Source organism: Parambassis ranga, chromosome 5 (assembly GCF_900634625.1).
Source record: "Parambassis ranga chromosome 5, fParRan2.1, whole genome shotgun sequence".
Classification (NCBI taxonomy): domain Eukaryota; kingdom Metazoa; phylum Chordata; class Actinopteri; family Ambassidae; genus Parambassis; species Parambassis ranga.
Genome location: NC_041026.1, coordinates 21,119,020 through 21,145,671, shown reverse-complemented (window position 1 = coordinate 21,145,671; position 26,652 = coordinate 21,119,020). Strand labels below are relative to the sequence as shown.

The window sequence follows — 26,652 nt, the reverse complement described above, 5'->3', positions numbered from 1 at the left end:
GCACTTTATACTGAAACTATAAAGATAATATTTGAACAATGAGGTGATGAACCTTTATTTAAACTTTGAAAATGAGGTCTCGTTTACACGGTAACTGATGTAGGATATAAATGAACAGAAGATGTGAGCAAACAAATATTGACAAAATTATTTACATAAAAAACATGGAATTATTAAAAACAGAAACATTGATTTAGTTGTGACAGGCACTAAAAGACTGTTTGTATACACCACAGATAATATTTTACTTCTCAAAAAGACACTATTTTCTGGTGTTTTGTGGCAAATAATAACTAAAGTTGCTGAAGGAAAAAAACATCTCTGTGTTGTATCTAGACTCTATATTTAAGAATATGTTGTGACCATTCTAATCCCATAGAAGCCATTTGATACTGTAAATGACTGCAACTAAATCTGCCCATGCGATTCAATAGTTTTTGCATAAATCCTTGAACTTCAGTCTGCCATTGTTGTTCCAGACAAGTAAATGAAGCATTGAATTGTATTCATAGCCCTCTCTGTCTCAAACTGCTCACATTTTACATGATAAGAAACAACAGAGCACTCACAGCAGTGCTCTGAGGGTCTTTCATTGTTTTGTGAGGACATTCATTAAAAGTCTTGAAAGGTAAAAAAAATAAAAGCAGGGTAACTTGAGTTAGGCATGAAAGTGTTTCTTTGTAAGAAACTAATTGTTATTATATGTGAGAACTTCTCAAGGACGGTGTGAGCATCAGTAAGGGCCCGAGTACAAAGTCCTTAAAATAATGAAAGTAAAAATCAAAACGAAAACAGGAACTTCTGGCTGATGAAATCCCCTTTATGATTCTCTCTGCGTCTGTTGTAAGAAGCTGCCTGGTGTTTCCTCCAATCAGGTGGGTGACTGAATGAATTTGGCAGAGGTCTTAATCATTTCCTGCAAGGAAGAAAACAGTCAGAACTCTGTTGCTGGGAACTGAAATTATATTTCTTTCTAAAGCAAAGGATGATTATGTAACTAAAGTTCGAAGAAAAAAGGACCCACAGTCTGACACAGAGGCTCATCATAAACAGATTACATCTTTCTGTGGAGTGAAAGCCAGTGAAAACCAGACCAGTTCACTTCACTTATTATTCTATCATTTGATTAAAGCTAATATAAAGATACAAACCAAGAAGAAAAGAAAAACTAGCAACATCTCACTAAATTGTTTTGTTACACCTATAAACATTTCTTATAATAATAATATAATAATTATGCTGTGTTAAATACTCTGTTGACAGACAGACAGACAGACATACATATTGTGTATTTGAACATTATTTCATTTTCCTGCCAAAACCGTCACATTTACATTTCTTTGGTGTGTTTTCTACTAGTATTGCCAAAACAAAGTAGAACATATAGTCGACATAACTGTCATGAAAATTAGATGCAGTCTGTCAAAAAGTCTGCCAAGTGTGTAAAATCTTACAATGTCAGCTCAGTTCAGCTTGTGCTCTTCATCGGTTGTCAGGACTTCAGGAACCCTGGAGGTAGGTGAAGCCAGAAATACTTGTTCTGATTTGAACTGTCAAATTTTTACATGGAATAAAATTAACATGCTTAGTACACTGCTGTCTCCACAGAATTGTCCCACTGATTGAATTTCACATTGTCAGCCAGAATATTATTTGTGTCTTGTTACTTATCAACAAAACCCACAGCCAGATCTGGATCTGGCTGTGGGTTTTGGCCATCCAGCTGAAATGTGACCAAAAGTCAAAAAGACCCATGATGATGTGAGGATGTGTTGGGTTTCCACACGATGTGGTAAAGAAAAAAATGCTCATTGAGAAAAGGCAAAAATGCTGTGTACCTTAGCCTAAAAATGTCTTGGTCAAACATTTTTGTTTAAAACCAGCCAAACTGACAGAAGCTTTATAGATGACAGAAAGGTGGAAGTTTTCCAGAAGATGTGGAGGGAGAACAATTACATTTAATTACATATATATTATAAACTGTGGCATTTCTATGACTGTAATTTCTCTGCACGATACCTACTCCATTATTTATTCTGTATAGGATTCTGCAGTCGAGGAAAGTGAGAGCAAGTAATGTTTATGCAGAGAGCGTTAATGTGCTCCTGTGCACATCCTGCCTTTTGAATGGGACTGATCCCTCACCATGACATTAAGATTGTTCATCCATTCTTAGGGGTGGAAGGCTCTGAACAATACCAACAGCCTGTCGTGAAGCATTTGGAATGCCAGTGAATGGGGGAGGGGGGGCAGTTTTTGTATAATTATTGAAGATTTATGAGGCTAAAAATCTTTTTCACCTTGTGCTGGACAGATGATTAATACTCCCTTCAACATTGCCGGCCAGACAGACAAATAAGGCGACTGTGACTCAGGTGCAGTGTATGGGATCAATGATATCACTCCCTGCGTTTCCAATTAAGGCTGCGATCAGAGTCAGTGTCCTGTGCTTTAATGTGACAATAGCACAAACACATCACTGCAGCAAAGAATGTAATATCAGGAATATGTTGTATAACACTCATTCCCCCTATTCACATCAGACCTTAGTGATGTCTGTCACTGTGTCTCTGCTTTGTCTGAGGGTGGAGACAGCTGAGTCAGAAGCACTGTGTGTCTGACTGCAGGCTGCTCCGAGAAAGCTGTTTTCAATCAGGGTCAGCTCCCAAATGTGTTCCTGCTAACTCTCCCATGCACGTACACATAAACATCTCCCCCTCTCTTCTTGTGTTTACAATCCTGCTTGCCTCGACCTGAGGTTTCTACAAGCAAGGAGGTTATTGAATTACTCTGACCCTGGTAACTTCTTTTTCAATGAAAACAATTTGAAACATACAAATTATTTGCAAACTTTGAAACATTGGTATAGAAAGATGACAAGTTAGCAAACGGACATCCAGCTATTTGGTGTATTGTGGTGCAATCAGTTTTACCACTGTTAATTCAATAGCCCTCAGTAAAAACTTTAACCAGCACACAACACATAGTCATCACTACATAGACAGCAAATGTTGGCAGATAATTTTATTATATCAAGTGATATATAATAATAGTATTATACAAAAAAATACAATGCAACAACTACACTATGTAGGCAGAAAATCAGTTTCAGTCTGCTTACTGTCTGCTGTTGCTTTAATGTTTAAACACAGGAAATCTAAAACACCCTGAAAAGTTTGAGAAAGTGCTGGATCCTCGTCGTTCCTGAAATGCTGTGCACAACTCACTGCGGATCACAACATAACATCGACATGTTGATAGAGTGTGCAACATTGAATTAGAAAGAAATGTATTGAATGAATGAATGAATGAAAATGAATTGATGAATATTCATTTGCTTTAAAGTCAGTCACCAGTTTACTACTGAAAGTAAGACATCTCTCTCTTTGCTTTCCTGTCATCCATTTGTTATGTTTTACGCTGCCGTTTTCCTGTAGCAGGCATTGAAGTGGAATCTTCTCCTCTGGAGCTGGATGCTCGTTTTTGGAGTGAGGCCCTCTTTGTGACACTGCAGGTAGATGAAGATTAGAAGCATTAGTAGACACAGGCCTGAACAAGAGCAGTCGGTGAGACATCCTACCAATCCTACCACTGATCAGCAACAACATTATTTGTGGCCTAAGGTAGAATGTGCCAACTCTATAAAAAAAAACACTAATGATAGTTGTTAACATGTCCCTCTTACATTACCACACAGAGCACAATGAGCACAGCAATCTTTTGAAAGGCGTCTGCAGCATAATTAAATGACGCTGAGCTCTGTGCTACTGTCTTTATCTTGCCGAGTGTGCGCGGTGTGGATCAGGTGAATAAGGGCTTGTGCTGGAAATGTTCAAATTCTCATTGCTGGCAACTGCTCAGAGGCCCATGTCCTTCTTGTCAGACAGCGCTGAGTTGTAATTTCCAATTACACATTGCAGAAACTTCGTGTGCCTGGAGTGAGCCATTGCACGTATACACAAATTAATGGGTATGAAAACCACCACACAGAGGGCTTGCATTCCACTCTGATAACTAAATTTACATAATGCATTATTAATTTCCTTCTGCCTGGGGCCATAAACTTGTCAATCGCCTTGCATACACATACAGCCCCTTTGTGGCTTTAGGCAGGCAGTTTTATTGACTGCACATAATCTATAAAACAAAAACAACAACCTTGTACCTAGTACCTTTAAACCATGATGATGAAGACAACTTTCAGTTATGTGACCGTTGTCTATAAAGCTATGTCTATCCAGCCAACATTTATGTTGAAATTTGTAATGTGTCAAAACACACCTGCCCACATGATTCACCATTAAGTCTAACAACTCTTTCTGAATAGTTATAATGCACATGGTAATGCGATGTGAGAACTGACACCTATTTGGCTGCAGCTGCTTCTAAGTAACCAGGAGTTCATACAGCCAATTAACACCAAAAGGCCCTTTACAATGATCAACTAATGCAGAAAAGACACTAGAAAATCTGCAGACTGCAATCGACTAATAGGAAGAGAAGTGAATAATCTCTTAATTGTCATGCTGTTGAAGTGATGGAGAAAATAAAACTGAACTATCTTTAGCAACAGACTGCTTGACATCCCTCCAGCAAATACATTACACTAGACTATATGGTTGCTCACACACACACCAATCACTCTGTGAGTAAGAATGTTTGCCTTTCATTCGTGCCTGTCAATCCAACCGACTCAAAGACAAAACCTTTCCATTTTAGAGCGTGTGTTAAAGTTATCCCCTGACGTGGAAACACAAAATCAACAGTTTAAATTTAAATGAGAAAACACTGCTCTGTTAAACGCTAGTGAAATTGATAACATTTTTAAGTAAATGAATTCCATTTAGGTCCCCTAATCCCAGGGATCCTTGCACTGAGTATGCAAGGTCCAAATCAATTGATGAGTTTTTAAATGTGCAGTTTTAACCCTTTGATTTGTTTTCACAAGGAAAATGATGCTGAGAAACCTTTAGATGACCATTTAGAGCAATGCTGTATGGTTACAGATGTTTAGATCTATTTGAATCTGAGGGAGGGCAGGTCACATTCCCACAACAAACAGTGTGTTTTGACTAAAACAAGAGCTCCTGCTCTGAAAGGGTCTGTGAGGTTGTGTTTGGCCTCAGCCGACTGCAGTTACACTGTGCCTAAACTAAGCTAAACAGGTGGCCAAAAATGGCATGAGGCAAATGCTGCAGGTGAAATAAAGCTCTGAAGTCACTTTATGATACTATAATAAATTCACCTTCTAAGACAACATTAAGTGTTTACTATAAAAAAAAAGGTATATTGAGTCTGTCTCTGCATTACACTATCCACATAGTACAAGATGTAAGAGACAAAAATGTGTCCACTACAAATTATCATTCTAAACAAATGCAATCTAGTTAAACACATTGAACAACTGGAAGAGGATGTGTGTCAGAGAACACATCTGGACTTGGTACTCTAAAGAGCTGTTTTCCTCTTATAGATTATTTTTTACCACATCAATATTTTAGCCACCATGTGGCCCCACGTGGACTCCACAGCTCAGCAGGCAGTGTTAGGATACAGCCCCATTACTAAATCAACCTTGACATTAACTGGCAATCACACTGAGGTCTCCTCCATATAAATGTTCAGATAACATGGCTTAGAAACCAAAGGGGAGCTGTAAACTCACGATGTCTTACATGTGGGGTCACTTAGAGCTTCACAACAAGGGCTCTCCTCTGTTGACCTGACTATAGACGAGTAAGACCCACCAGTCAAACCCTCTCTAACCCTCTTTATCTTCACTGTATGGAGGAGGGAACTAAATTCCTACATTGGAATTTGGCTTAGAACTTTACATGCAGGGAGGTGTCTCAGTCTTGCAGATTACCAATAAGCATACTGGCTGCAGTATGTGTCCTGGTCCACACACTGACTTATTCAGTCATCTTTGCCAGAGTTTGACAAAAGGCTGGAGGATGGAGATAAAGCCCGGCTCTGCCTGAAGAACATTTCCTCCGATGCTTGTTAAAAACACACTTTGGCTTCTGCCCATTGAATTGATGAGGCAATAGGCAATGGGTAGGCAATGAGTGTGGAGGCATGACACTGGCAGTCAGATCTGGTGTGTTTATACACCATCTATGAACCTATCTGATGACTTTACTGCTTTTTGTGAGGAGCAGCCAATGTCTGGTTGCTGTAACTCTAATGTAGCCAACGGATATCTGGATATCAAATATCAGATATCCAGGCCAAGACATTGTTAACAATGAGGAAGCAACTCCAGACTTCAAACAGCTTACCGGTACTTCAAACTGTCTCTGTCAGCAGGTGTTTAGTTTCAAGCATTTGTCAGATTGCTTGCTGTCAGGGTTTGACAGGTCTTCCTCTTTTGCTCTCCACAGTACCTACATACAATCAAAGCCTGCTTAAGAAAATGCTACTTGGATTAAGAGCGGAAACCAGAAATATACCAGTACCAAAACGTTGACATGCCTCTACTCCAATGTCCACAAATCATTTTCATGTTTTTTTCACAGCAGAAATGTACATTTTTTACAGCCAGGTACAAAGGCCCATGTTTGGATTAACCAGGAGGCAGACTCGGGCTGATGCCGCCCACACTGTGCTTCAAAACTGCTCTTCAGACTAAAAACGTGTCCCTAAAACCCAATCTACATTCACATGTGAAACTACAAAATTGTATTTGAGCTGCAATGGACATTCGGGCAGACTCCAGTTTGTTGTACCACATGCACTTTTCCCACCAAGTTTTAGTTCGAGTGGCAAAATGCAGCAGAGCCAAACAAAAGTACGAGGAAGAGAAGATGTAATGCTGCAGAGTCAAAACCACACCACCGGGTGATATGAGGCTATGATTCAGTGTCCGTGGCTCGCAAGCCAATGAGCTCCGAGTCTGTGCAGTTATTTATGGGAGTTCTTTGGGGGTGAGGAACTGTGTGTGGTTGCCTTATTGCACTGTCAATGTCATTTGACAGCGATGACACCAGTAATAGCTCTAAAACAATATGGATGAGAAAAAAAACAAAGAATAAAAGAGAATTTCCAAATACAGTGTATATTATCACTGAATATTCAGCCAACTTTACAGCTTTAATTTGACCACCTCCACCCCAAGACAATTAGATTTATTGCTGTCATTACTCAGTTTCTGACAGTTTAATTGGCTAAAGTCATAGTGCAGGGACATTCGCTTGTCATTATTATTTGCCAAAAAGTTGTTGACATGAGAGCCCTAATAAACAATGCTGTCTTGCTGCCTCTGAAGTGAATTTCTCAAACAGAAAAAGCATTACAGCACATGGTCACTGAGGGACACCACAGACAACCTGTCCAACCTTAAAACTGTCAACACAGCAACACATGTCTAAATCAATACAATAACCTTAATAAAAACTCATTTATGAATATTTTGTGAACAAAATATTGAGTAGACTTCTTCATTTGTCTTTATAGAAGTTTTTATTGTTTTGGTTTTGAAGCCTTTATATCAGCCTACACTCGTGTCAAAGTCAGAAACAGTTTCAGCTGGTTAGTTTATTTATGTGTGGCTTTGCTGTGTTAGTTCTGAATTATAACATTAAAGTTACAACCGTATATGAGCAGCATCAGTGCTCTGAGAGGTATAAATACAGTTTTTGTCTCTCAAATTAGTATTGGCTTTCTTAGTTGGTAAAAATTGAATTTTATTGTCAGCCCCACCCACAGCAGGTCTCCAGTGTGAACGGGGTGAACTTGGCCTCTGTCTTACTGTTCTTATCAGTGTGCCAACAATGATCCACTGACAATAGATAAATAACTCACACAACCACACTTCACAACGCCTTTCCTTTAAAGGCAGCCTCATGTCATTTACACTTTAAATTATCTATACATATTAAACCAGAACTATTCTCTGTACCAGTCTGTAAACAGGTTTGTCGCTACTGTAAATTTGGGTAAATTAATTATTAAGGCCTGTAAAGACTTTGAAAATGTAAATTACCAATCGATTCCTCTGCAAGTGGCAAATGGAGGAACTGCAGTTTTTGACACTGGCTTCATTTTCTCAGCCCCAGAAGATTAGGCTCACTCATTTTTAATAAACAACACACAACAAACACTGTGCAGCTGCACAAAGACAGAATTTAACAATACACTCACTCCAGAAAAAACTTTGTAAGGGCCTTGGTATATCAGCATATGGCTTAGGCTTAATTCTACTTTTTGACAAAAACTTAATACAGACTGAGAAAGGCTAGCACTCAAAGTGGTAATATGGTAATGTATATGGCATGTTCATTATTATTAGACTTTTTTCCAATCTTTGCATTGCCACATACTGTTTATGGGGGCATAATAAACATAGAATATAATAGCAGTCTTCTATGACGCATGAATGGGTAGTAAAAAAAAGCCACATTATATAAACAGACTAACCGGAACAATGAAATGACTTACTTAAAAGCAGGTTCTGGACCAAAGATGTCTGAAATAGAACTGTAAGGGGGGAGAAGAGAAAAGAGACAGAGAAAGAGTGAACACCTCATTAACAGCCCATACTGGGTGATTAGTTAGCTTCCTTAGTTAGCAGTTTAATGGACTGTGATGCTTGGCAAACTATGAATGACACCTGATCTTTTAAACCTCTCAATAGTGTGTCAGTGTCAAAAACTGTTATGACCCTGGAGGATGCTACATCAAAAAGGAGTGAAAACACTGCGTTTTCTTTTCACATGGTAAAATGGATAAAAAGTTTTCTTCCTGACTTGAAGCCAGACAATGTGTGAGGTAACCTCAGGCAAACCTGTTATAACAAGGATTTTGAAATGGTCTTTTTTTCCATCTCACTGTGAGTGAGGTGAAAATGTATTATGCATTAAATGTATTATACCTGCTTCTATAGCTGTGCCACTCAAGGACGCTCATACACGCACATGCTGCTGTGCTGAATGAATTTGGTGGATGCACTGTAAAGCAGGTCTCAAAATCAAGCCACTTCTACACCAATTACAAAATTACTATTCTTATGCAACTGTTGTTCTGCTGTGTTTTGCCAGTATATCAATTTGAATCGATTTGAATTTGTACCTCCTCTGGCACAAACATGAGTTCTTGCCCTGACACCCTCTCTGTACATTAAGATTAACTAGCTATTGTTGTCTTAATCACACGTTTGGCTTGTTGAGATTATTTCAGGTTGCTCTAAACCCTGGCCTTTTGACATCATTTGCATATAAGAGAAAGCAGCGAGATCTGCAGAACACATCGTCTCATGCATCTGATAGTTTCAAAATTAGTAGCAATTGCCAGAATGTTTATATTAGGACAGAATGTAGCTGGTAGAAAAAAAGATTTTTACACATTTTTTACACATATCTAAAAATATAGCACCATCAGTCCACCATTTACTAATATGAGAAATTACAGACAAGACGAAAATACTTCCATAATAATAGAGGTTGAGAGCAGATTTCCACATGAATCTATCATCTGTCAATGATGAGTGTATATGGAGAATTAAGAAAGAACGTCTGTCTTCAGTGTAAAAAAAAACGTGATATCATAATCTGTGCACCAACACAGCCACTTTCATACTAAAACACTCCCAAAACTCGACAACTAGGAGTAAAAATACAAACACAAATGTCATTGACCAGAAAGTCATAATAGAAGTTAGAGCACAGGAAACATGAAGTATGTCTGAACACGACTGAACATCTTCAGGCACGATTTCCATACTTACCTTGAGATGCCGGAGGAAACGGACACAGGTGTGCAGCAACAACTTCATTTCTCTTTAACAACTTAAATTTTATGAGGGCCGAATGACAGCTCTCTTGTGCTACATGTGCTGCAAGGCATGAACACACATACTTTCTGTAAACTGTGCATGTTTAAGTTTGCACTGTACCTGATTCTAAGGAGATAAATCTTATTTTGTCCTGCTCAAAGATAAATAATCCTGTTAAGCATCAAATGCACTAGGTTATTAGACAAAAACTTAACAGATGTATTAGTGGATTCCACAAGCTTCCTGACTCATTATATGTATGTATAATTAATACACTAATCCTCCTGTAATTTAAACACAAGAAGAAACGGTAAGAGTCAATCCCTGCTAAAGGCTTGTAGGGATTTTGGAATTAAAGTCCACTTCTTTAATATTACAAAAAAAAACAGCCTGACAATATAGTTGTTGATGGTGTGTCGAAGGAGCGTCTGGTGACCCAGATACAGTGTGTGGCTCTCAGACAGCCGGTTGTCTTTGTAATTATACTCTAAACTATAATTGAGCTCACACTGAACACCTACATACTTGATTAGGAAAAGAACACCAAATCATCAGAAAAACCCGCAAATGATCTACTCTGAAGAGGAGTTAAGAATGTCTTAGTAAATCTGAGTTCTCTAAATGCAAACTTACAAATATTCTGTGGAAAATTTCTGAACCTTTGATCAGTTTAAAGTATCTGCCATCACCAATTGACATTATTATGATGGAGTAAGTCGTCTTACTAAATATCAATGTGTGTGTGGCAAAGAATAAACCATAATTCTGTGATGAAGCTACCACAGAAACTACTGAAACTATTTTGAATCATATTAAAATTTTATAACGGATGGTCTTGCCTTTTTTGTACCACACATGAAGCCTTGACATGTCCATTTATTAGCTCCTATCTTACCTGCTGATGGACACATCGCTGTAGGTGGGGCTGGATGACAACTCAATCCCTCTTGCAGATTGCTCATCATTACCTTCTTCATCTTCTACCTTGATGACTATGGAACTCTTGGTTGCTACATTTTCATCTGAAAAAGGCAAAAATATAAATCATCACGCCGAACATCCAGGGAGCATGAATCAGTGGAGAAATGGTCTGTCAAAAAATGCGTGGATAAAATGTACTCCAGACAGACTAGTCTTGTCTAGGCACCAGATTCCCCCACACACCCCCCACACCCCCCAAATTCTTTATGGGAAAAGAGTATTCAAGATGAATTAGAGAAAAATTATAAGATGTTAAAGCTGTAAGATAAACATGCAAAATATGGATTTTGGGATCAATGTGTCATACTATTTGGTATTATTAGAAGGAGAAAGCACATTATTTTATTTTAATTTAGCAATAGCCTACATTAAGTCACTGCTTTGATCAAATATTTAGTCTGTTTGAATAAACTTGTCTTCGCATTATCCTCTGACATCAGCAGTCTTAACTACTTTTAAAAATGTATTTTTGCTGAGAAATGATAGCTTCTAAGCACAGCACTTCCTCTATTAGATACACGAATGAACAGCTGTAATTCTATTTGTAAAAGTGTGAGACAGCATCAGATGAACAGGTGTGTGTAACATATGCTATTCCAGCATCAGCACAGCCATATGCTTTAAGCATAGCTGCTTTTTAAAAAACAAAACATTGAGGACAGCTAAATGTTCCTTTAGACACTGCTGTTTTTGAGCTGTGAAGTTGGCTGAACTCACTGATAAACACATTCATTCACTTCATTACACACTTTAATTGAATATTTAATATTTGAAGTTCTCAGTTATTATAGACATAATTCTGATGACTGGGCAGCTATAAAGTTAGGTAATATTTTGTGTAATAATATTTAGTAAGTAGCTGTGTAATTAGAGGATAATGTGCAGTGATCCAACAATTATAACATATCTTAATAATGGCATCTATAGCATGACTCGTCCTGTCTCCCTCTGCTACTGCTACACTGACACACTGCTCTGCAGCTACTTTACAGATGGTACAGGGGCTGTACTGGGTCAGGCCTGTTAAGAGTTCAACAAACGTAAAAGCTCAACTGTTACCATGAAAAGAGTAAACAGGCAGTAACAAAGCAAGCACAGGATCAACAATGACAGGAGTTTCTAGTTCACATCATACTCTGGATTATCACATGTAAATATCATCATTCCAGTATCAGATCATTCTTATGCAAAGCACTATTTTTGGCAAGCTAAAGCCAGTTGGTTTGGTGAGATCCTCCCACTTTTTCCACTCGACATTAGTTTTTCACACACCCTCTTTAACATTCAGTGAACTGTTTTCTGTATTCTGTAGCTTGGTAAAGTTTTATGTCTTGACAAAAAGTGTTGCAGTACCTGCAGCATGTGTGTTTTGTGCATCCTCTTTATCCACAACAACTTCCCGTATAACACAAGTCTGTCTGGTTGTCTCTAGGCGGCCCCGAACCTGGGCAATGAGCCGGGAGAAGTCACTGCTGTGCTGCTTCCCTGTGATTAAAATTGCAGGTGGAACGGGCAAAAAAAGGAAAATGTTTAATGGCCTGGATGCAATGACATTATGCAACAGTAACTGCAAAAACACCTAGCCTACTTTTCTTTGAGCAAAATATGCTCTTATGCTGCTACGTAGCGAATGATAATGTTAGAGATGAGTGGATGCTTTTAATGCAATGTGTGGGACTCTGCTGATCAAAGAAGTCATCAATGAACACAGTACTGCACATCATTTTGGAACATGGAAGGCAAACTTTTGTTTCAGAGTGTGATAACTACATTTGTAACACATTAGGACAACCAGAAGTACATACTGACATAAATAAGTTACAAACTTAAAGGTTTGAACTGATTTCAGTGAGAGCCTGGAGATGCAAGCTGTGAGATAAACATGGCAAAAAATGAACCAATCACTAAAGAGAGTGTGGCTGACTGTAAATGTAAGCTCGCAAATGAAGAATATACATTTAGTTTTTTGAACTAAAGATAAATAAATGTATTAATCACTGTCCACAGAAATCACAGCATATATACAAATCTGTGATGTTTAAACAGACTGAAGTGTAAAAGTCTCTCTCACAGCCAACCACTAATTAGCATTAGTGTAATCTAAACATCACTGTTAAGTGCAACTTAATCTTGAACCTAACATCCTAAGAAAGCCCAAACTATAAAAATATATATAATATGAAGCTCAGCTCATTTGTGAATGAATGTGCTAAATGTTTTATATATCATATATAAGAACAGACAACACACAAACAAATCCACAGCATGTTCACTCTCATCTGTGATGTCCCATTATAGTCATTAAAACACGTTTGACGTCTTGCGACAGGCAGGAGTGGCTCTGAGATGCCATAGCCGCCCGCACCCTAGGATGACAGAATAACAAGTGCTGTCTGTGACAGGCTGGGACAACTGCCAATTAAGCATTCTCAAAAATCAATATCACTGAAATATGGAGAACAAATAGACCATGTGTGGTCTATGAAGGATTTTGCTTTCTGCTTCTGTATAAAGATCAACCTTCTCTGGGCTGAGTTTAAAAAGCAGAATTTCCATATAGTTGCATGACCAGCTACCAGCTACATTACAATAAAAAAAAAAAAAAAAAAAAAAAAAAAAAAAAAAAAGGTGTCCAGCTCTGCAGCCTTTTCTTATTGTGGATTCAGTATGTGCTGTTTTTTCTGTCCTGTCTGCTCAGGCGCTCGCCATTCCCCGCGCTGGCAGAGTGAGTCATCCACATCCTTCTCTGATAAATCAAGAGGTTATCACAGCAGTGCAGCTATTTATAGAACCCGCCTCCTGTGACTCAAATCCATTTTTCAAACACTTTTTAAAGTTAGCTCTACTGAGTTATTTCCAACACACATTTCATCCAGTTCAGCCGTGTCAACATGACTTCGAGTAATGTCCTCTAATGCTGCTGTTCCTGCTTGACCTCAGCACTGAGGATAAAATCTCAGAACAGGGCTAGATTTCTGTGGATGTGGATGCCTGGAGTATGTTATCTATGAGATCATAGCAGACGGAATGAAACTCTTCGACAGAGACTTAAACGTCCAAACAACCCTCACAATCATCAGTAAAAAAGTTATTAAAAATATTATTGTATTTAAACGGGCAAAAAAGACCTCATCATTTTGACATCAACATCTCACCCTGTGCTGCCAAATGTCTCACTCCGGATGCAGCTTTTCTGTGTGATTCTGTGCATTAATGAGGGTGTGTGATGCTGGCTCCTGCGATTATAGCTTGGTGAGACACTGACTATGCAAAACCCTAATGATTCTTTTTTTCCAGTTGAAACAACAGCTCATATTGTGTGTTGTCAGTGCAGTTTTTTTATTCTCCACAGCATTAACATCCAACAATTACTCTAAATGACAAAAACAACCTCACAGGGTTTCTGTGATGGATTAGCTCTCAGGGTTTCGACAGGTGTATTTTCCTGAGATGTCCACTGTGTATCTTTCAGATTTTTTGACACATTATTTCTGTGAACAGACTTCTAAAACATTTGTCAGTGCACTGCAATATTCTGCGGGGAGTAACTCATTCAACAAAACTCATCATTTCAAAGCTGGGGTGCACCCTTTGCCCTGGAATAAAGACATCCTCCGCTAACACCAGAAGGAAATAATTTGCTTCTATGTAATAAAACAAGAAAGTCAGAGAACAGAGGTCGTATTTCAAGACAGCTGAATCTACTGAGGACAATCGTGATCAAATGTAAGTTGTTCCCCTCTGTTCCTGACCATGTCTCATGAGTTTTGAATAAAAATGTGAGGAAGATTTATACTACAGTGCCTCTCGAACAAGTGGAGGTGCAGAAAAAAACACAATAAAAGGAAAATTAGGAAAAATTTTAAACAAAAAACAAAACAGCTATAGTGATTTTAAAAGTTTTAACAAGAAGTCTGAGTTGACATATCAGCATTATAATAATATTGTGAAGCCATAACATTCAGATGAATTGACTATATGTAAAGACGATATACAGAAAACGCTATAAAATACTGAAATGTACTCAAAAAAAGAAAAACTAGAAAGTTTTGAAAGTCTGACAAATGTGTGGCATTGTACTACTGAAAAACTCCTGTCAAAACATTTTTTCATTCTGCTAGCCGAAGCTGTGAAGCACATATAGAGATCAATCTTCTCCTGGCTGAGCTTTAACAGCACAATTCCGTAGAGTTTTCTACGTAGCTGAATAAGCCTCTACTGATAGTATTAACCATAAGAAAAGGCTCTCAAAAGTGCCTAACACTAACAATTTACTGCTGCACCTGCTGAACCCTTCTGCACTCCAACAAAAGCATGTGTACACACCACAACAGAATAGAAGAAAATTGCGTATGTTTCTCTCCAATATTAGTTTTTAAAGGCTGTGAAATTACATAAACAACACAAACAATCCCAGTGCACTCAAACACATAAAAAATCATATTATGTAGACAAAGGTCTTCGAGGTAACAACGTTTTGCTTTCTTATAAAGTGTTTTCATATATTCTGGTTAGTTTATGTAACTGAACAACCGTTTTTGAGGCAGCTGGGACTTTAGTGTTAATTGTTTCTTAATGTGTACTAGTCACAAGATTTGGAACTTATGTACATTATGTTATTAACTGTTTCTGCTTTTCTCTAAACTGAAAGTTTAGAGATAAAAAATAAATAAGTCTATTTAAAATGAATGAGCCCCAGTGCATTCATGCCTCTTTTGATTGCATGATTAACCTTTAATCATGCCTTTAACCTTTGTTGGGTTCCTCCAAAACAGACCCAGGCAGTGTAAGCTATTATAGCCAATCAGCTTAGGCATATTATTTTATAACAGAAGATGTAGGGTCATCTAAAGCTTTTCCATTATTGACCCTGATTTTGTCACCATATTACTGTGTTTAAAAAGAAAACCACTTACTATAATTTGAATGGATCTCATCTATTTCCTCCTCTGACTGATTCTTTGAGAAAACCATGACCTGCAAAAGGGATCAAAGGACACAGGATGTTTAAAAAACACTCAAAAAGGACATGTTTTTAAATTTTTAAAGCTCTGAGAAGTTAAAGCATTAAGCACTTTTTATATAGAATAATTCTTTCTAGTCTTCTTAGGGCCAAAAAATAGAGTATTAGACTGTTCCTTTCTGTTCAAAACATTTTTAAAATTAAAATAAAAATACAGTTCAAACTTTCATTTCTTTCTTTTGAGCAGACAGTACATACACGTTTGGCTTTTTCCTGCAGCTGATTTCTGATCTTCTCATTAGCCTCCACCTCTTTAGCAATATCTTCAGCTGTTGACAGAAGAGACAAATCAACCAAGATTGCCTCTTATGCCATCAAACACATAAAACATTTTGATCTGTGAGGTCTTTGCATGAAATAGAAGACATTCAAGGACAGCAAAGATAAATAAAAATACATCCAGCAAGATCAAATGCGTCAATACACACAATACAAACAAGTCCAGACGTGAATCCGATTGAGATGCTCTGGCATGACCTTAAAAAGGGAGGTTATGCTCAAATGTGGCTGAAATACAACAAGTTTGAGATGAGCGGGCGAAAATGTATTATGCTCTGAGGAATTTTACACTTTCACTAGAAGGTGTGCTGGATGTGATCCTCTCTTTTTACATGTTATACTGCTATTTAATGCACCCAGTGTGTGACAATATGTCTTAATGGGGAGGCCGGTATGCACCATTATCCATTTTAATTGCTCTAACCCCCCAAACTTAAAGTCATGATTCACCATTATATCAATATGTTTATTATTTCAAAAGTACTCTTCAAACAAGGAGAATCATCGTCTCTGAACTTTCCAATTGTCCTTAAAGGCATCAGGTGTAGTGGATGTTACAGACCAAATGCCCTCACCTGACTTTGGGTTTAGGGAGTCACACTGGGCGTTGTATAAGTGGACAAATTCTTGGTGTCTTTTTATCAGCTGGTCTCGAGAACCTTGCATTGACAAATGACAATCCTTCAGCTTCCTCTTCAGCTCCTGCATTGAAAGTAGGTTGTACACTAGCTTCCCCATTCGACGCCTCGTCTTGCCAAGAGAACTGAAACACATGGATAGTTTTCAGTAATCACCACATATTACATGGTAATGCATGTGAAACATTTCTGCACTCTGCTGTAATGAAAGATCAATGTGTGTATGATATCCAAGTCTTAGACATCATAAGCAGAAGACAATGATGAAAATGTGAACCTAATCAATTATACCACACTGGCTATTTCAGCTAAGCATATGACAAAATGATTTTCAAGAATGGTTACATGGGGGTAGAATATTAAAACCTCTGTAATTCATCATGATGACATAAAGGTCTACTTCAGATTAAGTATTTTGCACTGCTACACAAACGCAACCAATCATACCAGAACACGCAATTGCTACATGAGTCATTAATCTTCCTGGAAAACAAAGTTACTATGGCTATCCAAAATGATCAGTCATGCAAATTATGCCACAGACCCTATGTTCAAGAAGATGTGTTGCCAGGTTAACTGTAACTGAAATTAACACTAAGTTAATGACATCAGAGTACCGTACAGGCACTCGAAGATAAAACAGATTATAAACCTCATACTTCACCCAAAGCTCCATATGCCAATGGAAAAAAGGTATCCAAGATGGCAACAAACAATATCCTGACAAGAAGCAGCTAATTTATGTCAGATATCTAATAATTATGAGTTTTTCTATTTAGGATAAAACCAACCAAACACAAAGCTAATGAACGCTAGTAGATGGAGGTGTTACTCATCTGCAGGCCTGACGCCATATTTGTTTACAGTGTGTATCGCCTATAGTTGTCCCTAACCTTCATGCATAATTTTGCACTTATGATACACTTTATATTCATACACAATCTTCTGCCAGGTTTTTCACCTGTAACATCAGCACCAGTTTTTCCCCTAAGTTATTAATGCAGCAATGGCATCTAAAGATGATGATGGTGATGATGAAGACAGGGCTGGAACCGGTGCTACTGAGGGAGAATAGCCAGGTTTGTTTAAATCAACCAGAATACTCTGAACTGATGGCAAGATAATCAGATGTGCTTCCGAGACTGATTTCTCTCTAGTGAAGTGTTGTTTTAATTGTTCATGTTTACGCTGTTATTTCCACTTTTCAAAAAAAGAAAAACAATAAATTGTTTTTAATCAGAGACTCATCCAGTGTTATTAAATTCTAATTTAATCGTTTACAGTTAATGCTTAGTAAAATCACGCCTACAATAGATCCCAGACATTTCCAAAACATAACTCCAGGAAGCAATGGAAAACTGCCAACCTTTATCCATCAATTTGTAAGACAAGTCACGCCAAACAGGCACATAATCCCCAGATCGACATGTAATAACTTTAAGAAGTTTCATATCCGTTAATCCAGTCCTTTTTTAAGGTGCTGTGTACACAACTTACCCTTCTCTCTCCATACTGCAATCTTTTAAGACTCTTATTCAAATCCCTCTACCTAAGATAGAATTACAACTTTCATAGAACAGTAGTCAGTCTTCATTCAAGTGATCAGTTAATGGGTATTTTACCTCCTCAAGCTTTCCTTCTTCTCGTCTCTGGTGAGGCATGTGTCCAGGTGTTTGTTGATGAACTGCTTGGACACACTTACTGAACATACAGGGCACTCCACTGGAAAAAAACACACACAAAACAATATTATCTTTAACATTTTACACCTTAACATTTTTCTTTATTGTCTTGTTACTTTTGAAAACTGCAAAATTATAGAATTTTAAGGTTTTCATTTTCTTCATCGTAAGTCGGAAATATCTTTATTTCCTGATGAATGTGTGTGATTAGGAGCTACAAAGCCAGTTACGTCCACACCTTTGATTAGGGGCTTTACGTCTTGAAACAGTGACGAGGAATGTGCTGTCTCAGTTTTAATATCATCCTCAAGTTTGACTGATGTCAAATGCTGAGCAGGGGTGTCCTCCACTTCCATTGGTTCCTCTTTCACAACCACTGAAAGCTGAGCTCTTCCTGAATGTAGGTCAGCGTCATTTGCATTGTGGGTTTGCACAGTCTGTACTTTCCCCCTCTGAACGTGGTGATCGACAGAACCACCTTCCTGGGTTTCTTTACTGTGAGATGTTTTAGGTTTCTTTTGGAAAAACTGACTCAAGACAGAGCTGTTACACTTCTGGCCCTGCTTTCTGGGAGTTTTGCATTTGACAGCTGAAGAAGGGGTCTTTGGAGATATTGGAGGAGAGTCAAAAGTTGCTTTTGACAACTGCTGCCTGGAATGAGAAGAAAGGCAAAGTGTGTGAATGAAAACATGTACTAGACATGCAATCAGACAGTCATGTCCTTTATTGAAATACTCTGTCCAGACACATGGAATCGTATCAGGTTCTGCTCTACTCACAAATGATTATCAGCAGAGAACAAAGACACAAAAAACACTGGATAAATAAATGAAGTAAATGACATAGGCTAGCAAAGCGAAGGTCCCAGAACACACTGACCCAGTTAAAAAGAAAGAGCAGCATTTGTGCTAATAGATGCTGCTGACATTGAAAAGTGAGGCCTTTGACGTTTAACTGCACCTGCTCAATTATCTTGGTCATTTTCTACTGAGCTAGTCAAAAGAAACACTTTGGCTACGGTCTTTAAAATGTGGAAAGCAAACAAATTGCTGCGGGGCCATTACTTTGCAATAAAATGGAACCAATGAGGTGTGTGAAGTTCCACTTTCCATATTTTAAACTTTAAACGTGCTTATTGCCCCCCCATCAGATGCTTATGTGCGCACGTACACCCACACCTAAGCAGCTTTGCAAATGTGTGCTGTAGAAACAACTATTCCCTTCTTTCTAACAAAGATCTAACAAAGAAGAAATGTGCTCCTATTTCCATTCAGCTGTAACTCTGTATCCATTTAGCTCTGACTGTAAATAGCCCTCACTGGGTGAAATCTCTGTTTCACATTATCCTTTACTATGCAGTTTATTTTACATGATCACTGTTATTTAACAAGCTCCTGCAACAGACCGGCAAACTGTCCAGGGTGTACCCTGCCTCCTGCCCATCGACAGCTGGGAAAGACTCCAACCCCCCTGTAACCGTGTGCAGGATAAAGTAGGTGAAGGAAATGGATGGATGGATGTTACAAATGTGCCATCCCATTACTTGTTTTTTCTGCTCCATTTAACAAAGTGCCATAAAACTTTTCTTGCTGTTTCCATGGAGAAGCCCCCATCTGGAAAATCAAATCTATATATTAAGACCTACTGTGGTACATATTTAGTACACCTCATGTTTAAAAATTTGTAACATTATGCAATAGTTACGGTGACAATTGTTCATTCCAGTATCAGACTGCTGTTTTTTTTCCTTTCTCTAGTGTCTGAAAGGTGGAAATTTAACCATAAAGGAATATAAAGATCAATGTAATGCAATTTCACATGACTGAAAGTCCCTGCTTGTCAGAAACAGCTGGTATTGATAATGGTAATAATAGCAAGGCAATAGATGAAAACTAAATTTTACGGTTATTCTTAAAAAATAAAACTGTGTGTTTGAGCTTGGTTTTTACTTATATAAGGCGGAAAAGAATGAGTTTGTGCTGATCTTAACCTGGCTACCTCACACAGCAAGAAACAAAAATTACCCTGATTATGTATAATTTCTGTAAAGAAAGAAGAATTACCTATAATTCATTTTTTCTGCGACAGGAGGGAGCTCTTTTCTGTAAGTCAAGACTGAAGATTAAAAGTGCTTTCCCAGGATGCAAACCAGTGTTTTACTTTTATTTTTTTTCTGCCAATTAGGGCTGAAAGGCACAGAAAGTAAAATCTGAAAGCTTACCTTTTTTTTTTAACAAGTTAAATAATACACTAATATATACCATTCCCAAACAATCTATTTAAAAAAGAGCATTTTATTTACAACCTGAATGATTTTGCAGATCCACAGATCTGACCAAAAGAGCCAAATGTAAATCAATACCCTGTGCTTAAATTCTAGACACTAATTGAATTTAAATTGCTCTATCGTACCGATTCCCAATACTATCTGAGGTATAAACTTTTATAATTAGAGTTTGGTTTTAAAGTACAAAGACTGCCACGATAGCACTTTTCCAGCTGGACGGATGGAGCGTTAAATACACACTAGCACACAGGCCTGTTACAATAGAAACCTCGATGTGCATTGACAATAGAAAAGGGCAGTGTACCCTTAGTGATAAAATGTATTTAATAAGGACTTATCAGTTGTCTCAATGTGCAAGCTAGACTTCTACAAATCAAATGAGAGAAGAGACTGGTTACTGTAGCGATACAAGTATGTGGCAGTGTGATAACAGCTAATGGTCTGCCTCTACTTTATGGCAGTAAATTAGAACCATCGGCATACAGCTACCTATCGCCGTGTTTTCACAGTGGAAATTATGAATGCCCATTGAAAGAAGTAATCCCCTAAAACATGTGCTAAAACACAAAAAGCACCCACTGCCCAGGCAGATGTTTTAAATAATCTTCATGCTCATACACAGGACATAACTGAAATCAACAAACAGAAGCCCCTTTAAATGTAGCACATTGAATACACAACAAATAATTCAGAACTGAAGTGCAACAAGTCTATTTCCACATAAAAACAACGCTTTATGGCAGTCCCTATCAAGGAATCCAATTTTTCAGGCGCTCAATGGCAGACAACAGGAAATTAAAAAGTGCAGGAAAGAGCAGCTGTGTAATCCGCTCATTCTAACAGTGATGACAATCAGGAGGTCCACAGATTGAAGCAAGACCTTTCAGAGTGTTGATATTATTGATGTGATTGATGGAAGTGACAAACATGGCTTACAGAATGATAATGCATTCATACATTCTGTCAACATCAGTCCAGACATCAGAGAAACAATTGAAATGATTTAAGTTTGAGTTCAGTTAGGTCTTGAAGGCAGAATTCTCACGAATGAAGAGAAGCCAAACATCTGTTCTCTTGTACACGTGGCTGTTTGAGGAACAATGCTTTTAGGTACCCTCAAGTTGGTTTCATACATTACAGGAGGCTAATGTTTACATCCCAGCATTTATCAGGCAGCACAAGAAAAACCAGTGCCTTCAAAGATGTGGCTGGTCGAACTCTCTCAGGCACTATTTTTCCTAGTTTGTGACAAGTGTCATTAGGGGAAACAAAACCTTGAATTCAAAGCAGCAAGAAATTTCCTTTAGCCCCGCTCAGGACACAGCTCCCTATGTCTACATCCTGTTGTAATAAAAACATACCAGCCCTAAAGCTAGACACAGGCAAGTGCAAGCCAATGAGAACCCTGACCTCAGCTGATGAAAACAAAATCCCTATTTGATTTACAGAAAATCTATAAATCCGAAGCAGATTACTGGAGGGCAATTATAAATGTTTCTGCTGTGCTGCCATATTGAAGTGAAGAGAGGTGGGTTCCCAGGTGGACATCTTTGTAATCACCTCAATAACAACAGGATGCCCTGAAATCACCATGAAAGTCGTTTTTGTTTTCAGGTCTTAGAAGCATGAAAAAACAAACTGGAGCCAGCACACCTGTCATGTTAAATGAGGCCTGTGGAGTACATCTCATTTCTGGATCTGCTGGTGTTATTAATTCTTTTAGTCGATGCCTAAATGAACAAGAATTAAAAATCAGCCTCCTAAAAATTAAACTACAGATGCATGTGAACTAAAGCTGATGTCTACACATGTTTAAGAATATGTCCCTTTGTAGACAACCAAGATTTTCTTTAGTTGAACTATAATGTACACAACACTATTTTATATATAAACACATATGTTTCAGTTTTGCATCATTTACCCCAACACTGTTTTGGTACTGGTGCCGCACAATAAGACAAAAGACTTTTCTGTGTGTTACCTTGCAGCTTGAAAGGTTACGACCAACTCATCCAATACCCGGTTGTTCCTTAGATCTTGTTCTGTCATTTGCTAAAAAAAAAAGAAGGATATGAAGAAAGTCTGTCTCTATTGCTGCAGCTAATTATTTTTTTATTATCAATAATAATCAATTGAATTATATTTCCAGTCTAAAACACAAAGGTATTCAGTGTCACATTTGTGCCAATAAAACCAGACAATGAGCATCATGAACACACTAATATACAAAGAATATCCTCTTAACTCCTTTAGTAACTTGTATCTACCAGGATTTTCTTTTTTTTTAATAATTTTTATGTAAAGCCATTATCTTTAATTTTCTGTTACTGTACACCCTCCGCTGCCAACACTCTCAACAGTACATTGATTTTACCACTGATTAAGTGTCTCATACTGCAGTCTTCTTGATAGTGTCTCTCCCCTCTTTGAGCATGAGCCTGAACATTACTACATTTACTTAATTAAAAATAATAGTGCATAATTTAAAATTTTACTGCCATACATTTTGCAGCTATTATCTGTACTTTCTACTCCACTACATTTCTACAATGTTTGTTGTTGCTCGTTACATTTTATGACAGTGTTTAATTTAAAAGTACTTGAGAATTTCACTTAAGTAGGACTGCTGATGTAGTTCTTCTACTTAACTTAAGTATATATTTTACTGGGTAATCGTACTTTTACTTAAGTACCAAGCTTAAGTACTTCTTTCGCCATTGATTACACCAAGGTTAAGACAGATTTGGATGATGAAGATGGTTAGTGAATCTGGAGGTGACGGAAATTATACATAGAAGTCAAGTCTTACTTACTGCATTGCAAACCGGACACTGGAGCTTATAGGATAGAAATTTTCGTATGCACAGCGAGCAAACTGCCAAAAGAAATGTAAACTCATGTTACACTGAATCTGTTAGACATCAGATAGACTACTAAGATTTGTTTATAGTTGTTAGTCAATTGGACTTCACATGCAAAACTGTCAGCATTTTAAGGAGCAGAGTAAACATATTTTAATTCAGTGCATTTTTGTATTCTGACCACATCAAGTAAAAGGCCTTGTCTCTGAAAACAAAGCAAAGAACAGCTTAATAAACTTACAACATACAACTTACAAACTTTACAAAGGGTGATTGATAAGCTCATGGTCTAAAGTAGAAGGAGTCCATTAATAAGTTTATTCTTCATCTCGGAAAGAAGGCAATAGTCTATGGGTGCTAAACCAAGTGAATACCAGCCATCACCACTGTGGTCTTGTTGGCCAGAGCTTTGTCTTGGTGAGAGAGCACTCATCCTGTCAGAATGTGAAGCTGAACAGAGTTTCTTTTCAGTGCTCATGGACTTTTGTGTGTCTCTCTCTTGTCAATCATCTCCTGTGTGGTGTTCTTCCAGAACAGAGGTCATCTTCCACTCCACTCCACCAGTTGTAAGAGGGATCACCCTCCCCTAGGGTTACCACCAGGTCTTCATGGACCTCCCTTGGTGATAAGACAATAGGACCAAAATAGAAAAGTACTGCACAGAGGCAAATGTTCTCACACCTAACTGCCTTTAATTAGAACAGAACAGAACTACCACAAACTATCCTCACAATCATTGAGCTGAGACACATTTTCAAGCTGTGTCCAACTTATCACTCATCCCTTGTTTTTGTCTGTGTACCTTGTTTTGTATTCAGTACACAACACAGTTTAGACAGGCACCCATCTACCAGGTGAAGATTGAAGCAGGAACCTGATGTTGTTAACCATCAGACAACAAAAGCCATAATCTATTGCTCATGGCAATAATAGTACTGCAGCTAGCACCAAATAAGAGCACTTCTCAAAACATTACTTACAGTTATGTGAGCACTTGGTGATCAATGAAATATTGAGAAAGTCAAAGCAAATGGGACACCGAAGCAGGGCATCAACATTCTGTAGAGGAAAAGAAAACAGTGATTTAAAAAAACTATCTGCAATAACACAAGCTATATTATTTTAAACTTCTCCTTTCTGTATGGATTGTTTTGTTTTTGCAGCAACACGTGAGTACAAATGTGGCAATGAATCTGACTGCCAAAAACAAAATAATGATCAAATAATCAAGTAGAAAAAATCGGTCAAACCCATCACTAACTGTAGACATGAGTCATTTAACGATTGTAAAAGAAGTCACCTCAGGTCATATTTTAGCCGTTTAGCATTAGCTCTACAGTTTTCAGGCTGCACCTTACCTAGCAGCAGAAAGAAGACAGACTGAGAGTAGTTTGCATATGTCTATGGGAGTTAGTGTGGTAAATAAGTATTATTTACATTCACTGAAATCACGACAGTGGTTTTCCTGCATCGTAGCGATCAAGTTAACAAATCTACTGAAAGTACATTACTGAGTCACAGAGATAAGATCTGGACGGATATAACGCCATCAGACTTAGCCAGGACCGGGTCTATGGTCCGGACAGGACGGACATCCCGTAGGTTCAACATAGCGTTAGCCGCCGGTGTGATCACTGAGCTAAGAGCTAGTAAGCAGCCTGTCAACAAACTCTTACATTTTACACTAATCGCAGCTGCAACTTACTTTCAGACACGCAAGGCCAGGTGGCAAATCAGGTTCGATCTGACGGTCCATAACTAAAAATCAACGCTGAGGCAGATATTTATAAAAGTTAGCTTCAACGCTTTGTGTTTGTAGAGTCCCGCTCGAAGCGACGCAGGACGGCACTGACGTCATTTAACAACTTCCGCTGAGCTGCCATGTAAATACACTCAACAAAAATATAAACGCAACACTTTTGTTTTTGCTCCCATGTTTCATGAGATGGACTTGAAGATCTAAACTTCATTCCAGATACACAATATTACCATTCCTCTCAAACATTGTTCACAAATCTGTCTAAATGTGTGATAGTGAGCACTTCTGCTTTGCTGAGATAATCCATCCCACCTCACAGGTGTGCCACATCAAGATGCTGATCTGACATGTGTGTGTGTACATTAGTGTGTGTACATTAGAGAACAGTGCGCTCTACAGCACATCTGATTTAATTTTAAAACATGGTAGCAATAGCGATTTTATTATGAATTTATTCATAAACAACATATACACAATTTATAAATTATATTTATATAAATTCTTAAAATAATCAAAATCATGTACTCCTAAATGGAAAAAAATGGCAAAAAGGCAAAAATGTATTCAAAATCCATTAGCATTTTTTTCTTTCTTTCTTTTTTTTGCTGATTTCAGTGAAGTGGAGTTAAGCTCTCCTATGAGCCTGGAAACTATAAGACAATTGACTGCCTGTGCCACCGCAGACCTCTTGTTTTCAGCAGACAACTGATCCTGGATGACAACTGTATGCTAACCATGAAAAAATATTCTTAGACAGTTGTTTTCAGTCCCCTGTAGTTATTAATGGGTACTCCATGAGCTAATCAGTCTTGTTTAACTTTACACTATTTTGCAGGCTTTGAGGCACACAGACACACAGTAAGCATATTTTATCTTAAGGAATTTAAATCAGAAGCCCACAATAACCCCCAAACATACCACTCTCATTAACTCTTCTCAGTATTATTTATGACTAAAGAGAGATTACAAGTGTTCTTCCATGTCTGACATTTATTCTTAGTGTTTTATTTTGCCTGTAATATGTGTACTGTACCATCAGACAAAACTAAATTATTCCCATCAGACAACCTCAGTCTCAAAATAACATTAGTTGGAGCTTACTGCCAGACCAGCAAGAAACAAAATGCTTTGCAGTAATAAGCCTTCAGCTAAAATACTGAACGTAAAAAGAAATTACATCAGTGCACAAAGAGGCTGTGTAGTTAACCTGCCAGCTATAAACTTAAAATACCTTGGGCATTTTAGGTTCATAATAATGTTAATCATATAATTGTATTAAACTAGACAATAAAATACATCCCTTTTTTGGAGTACATTTATATCCAAAAACCACAGGTGAATTTGGAACATATTGATAGATGTGTCCACAT

The 26,652-nt window shown here is 37.8% G+C and overlaps 1 protein-coding gene across 1 annotated transcript; it reads right to left on the bottom strand.

Annotated features, from left to right (window-relative positions):
- Positions 1 to 3,019: 3,019 nt before the first annotated feature.
- Positions 3,020 to 25,365, bottom strand: rad18 (RAD18 E3 ubiquitin protein ligase). The gene is made up of 13 exons (XM_028406832.1): positions 25,229 to 25,365; positions 24,504 to 24,582; positions 23,476 to 23,537; positions 22,644 to 22,714; positions 18,614 to 19,026; positions 18,316 to 18,415; positions 16,631 to 16,818; positions 15,975 to 16,045; positions 15,670 to 15,730; positions 12,107 to 12,238; positions 10,668 to 10,794; positions 8,440 to 8,478; positions 3,020 to 3,508 (listed from the first exon to the last, which is right to left on the bottom strand). The coding sequence occupies exons 1-13, from the start codon at positions 25,277 to 25,279 to the stop codon at positions 3,409 to 3,411; spliced, it is 1,494 nt and encodes a 497-aa protein (XP_028262633.1). The 5' UTR covers positions 25,280 to 25,365; the 3' UTR covers positions 3,020 to 3,408.
- Positions 25,366 to 26,652: the final 1,287 nt, after the last annotated feature.

Coding starts and splice junctions, on each gene's coding strand:
- rad18 (XM_028406832.1), bottom strand. CDS start 25,279: ATGGACCGTCAGATCGAACCTGATTTGCCACCTGGCCTTGCGTGTCTG. Junction 23,538..24,503: donor CACCAAGTGCTCACATAACT/GTAAGTAATGTT, acceptor TTCTTTTGGCAG/TTTGCTCGCTGTGCATACGA. Junction 16,819..18,315: donor AAGAAGGAAAGCTTGAGGAG/GTAAAATACCCA, acceptor CATGTGTTTCAG/TTCTCTTGGCAAGACGAGGC.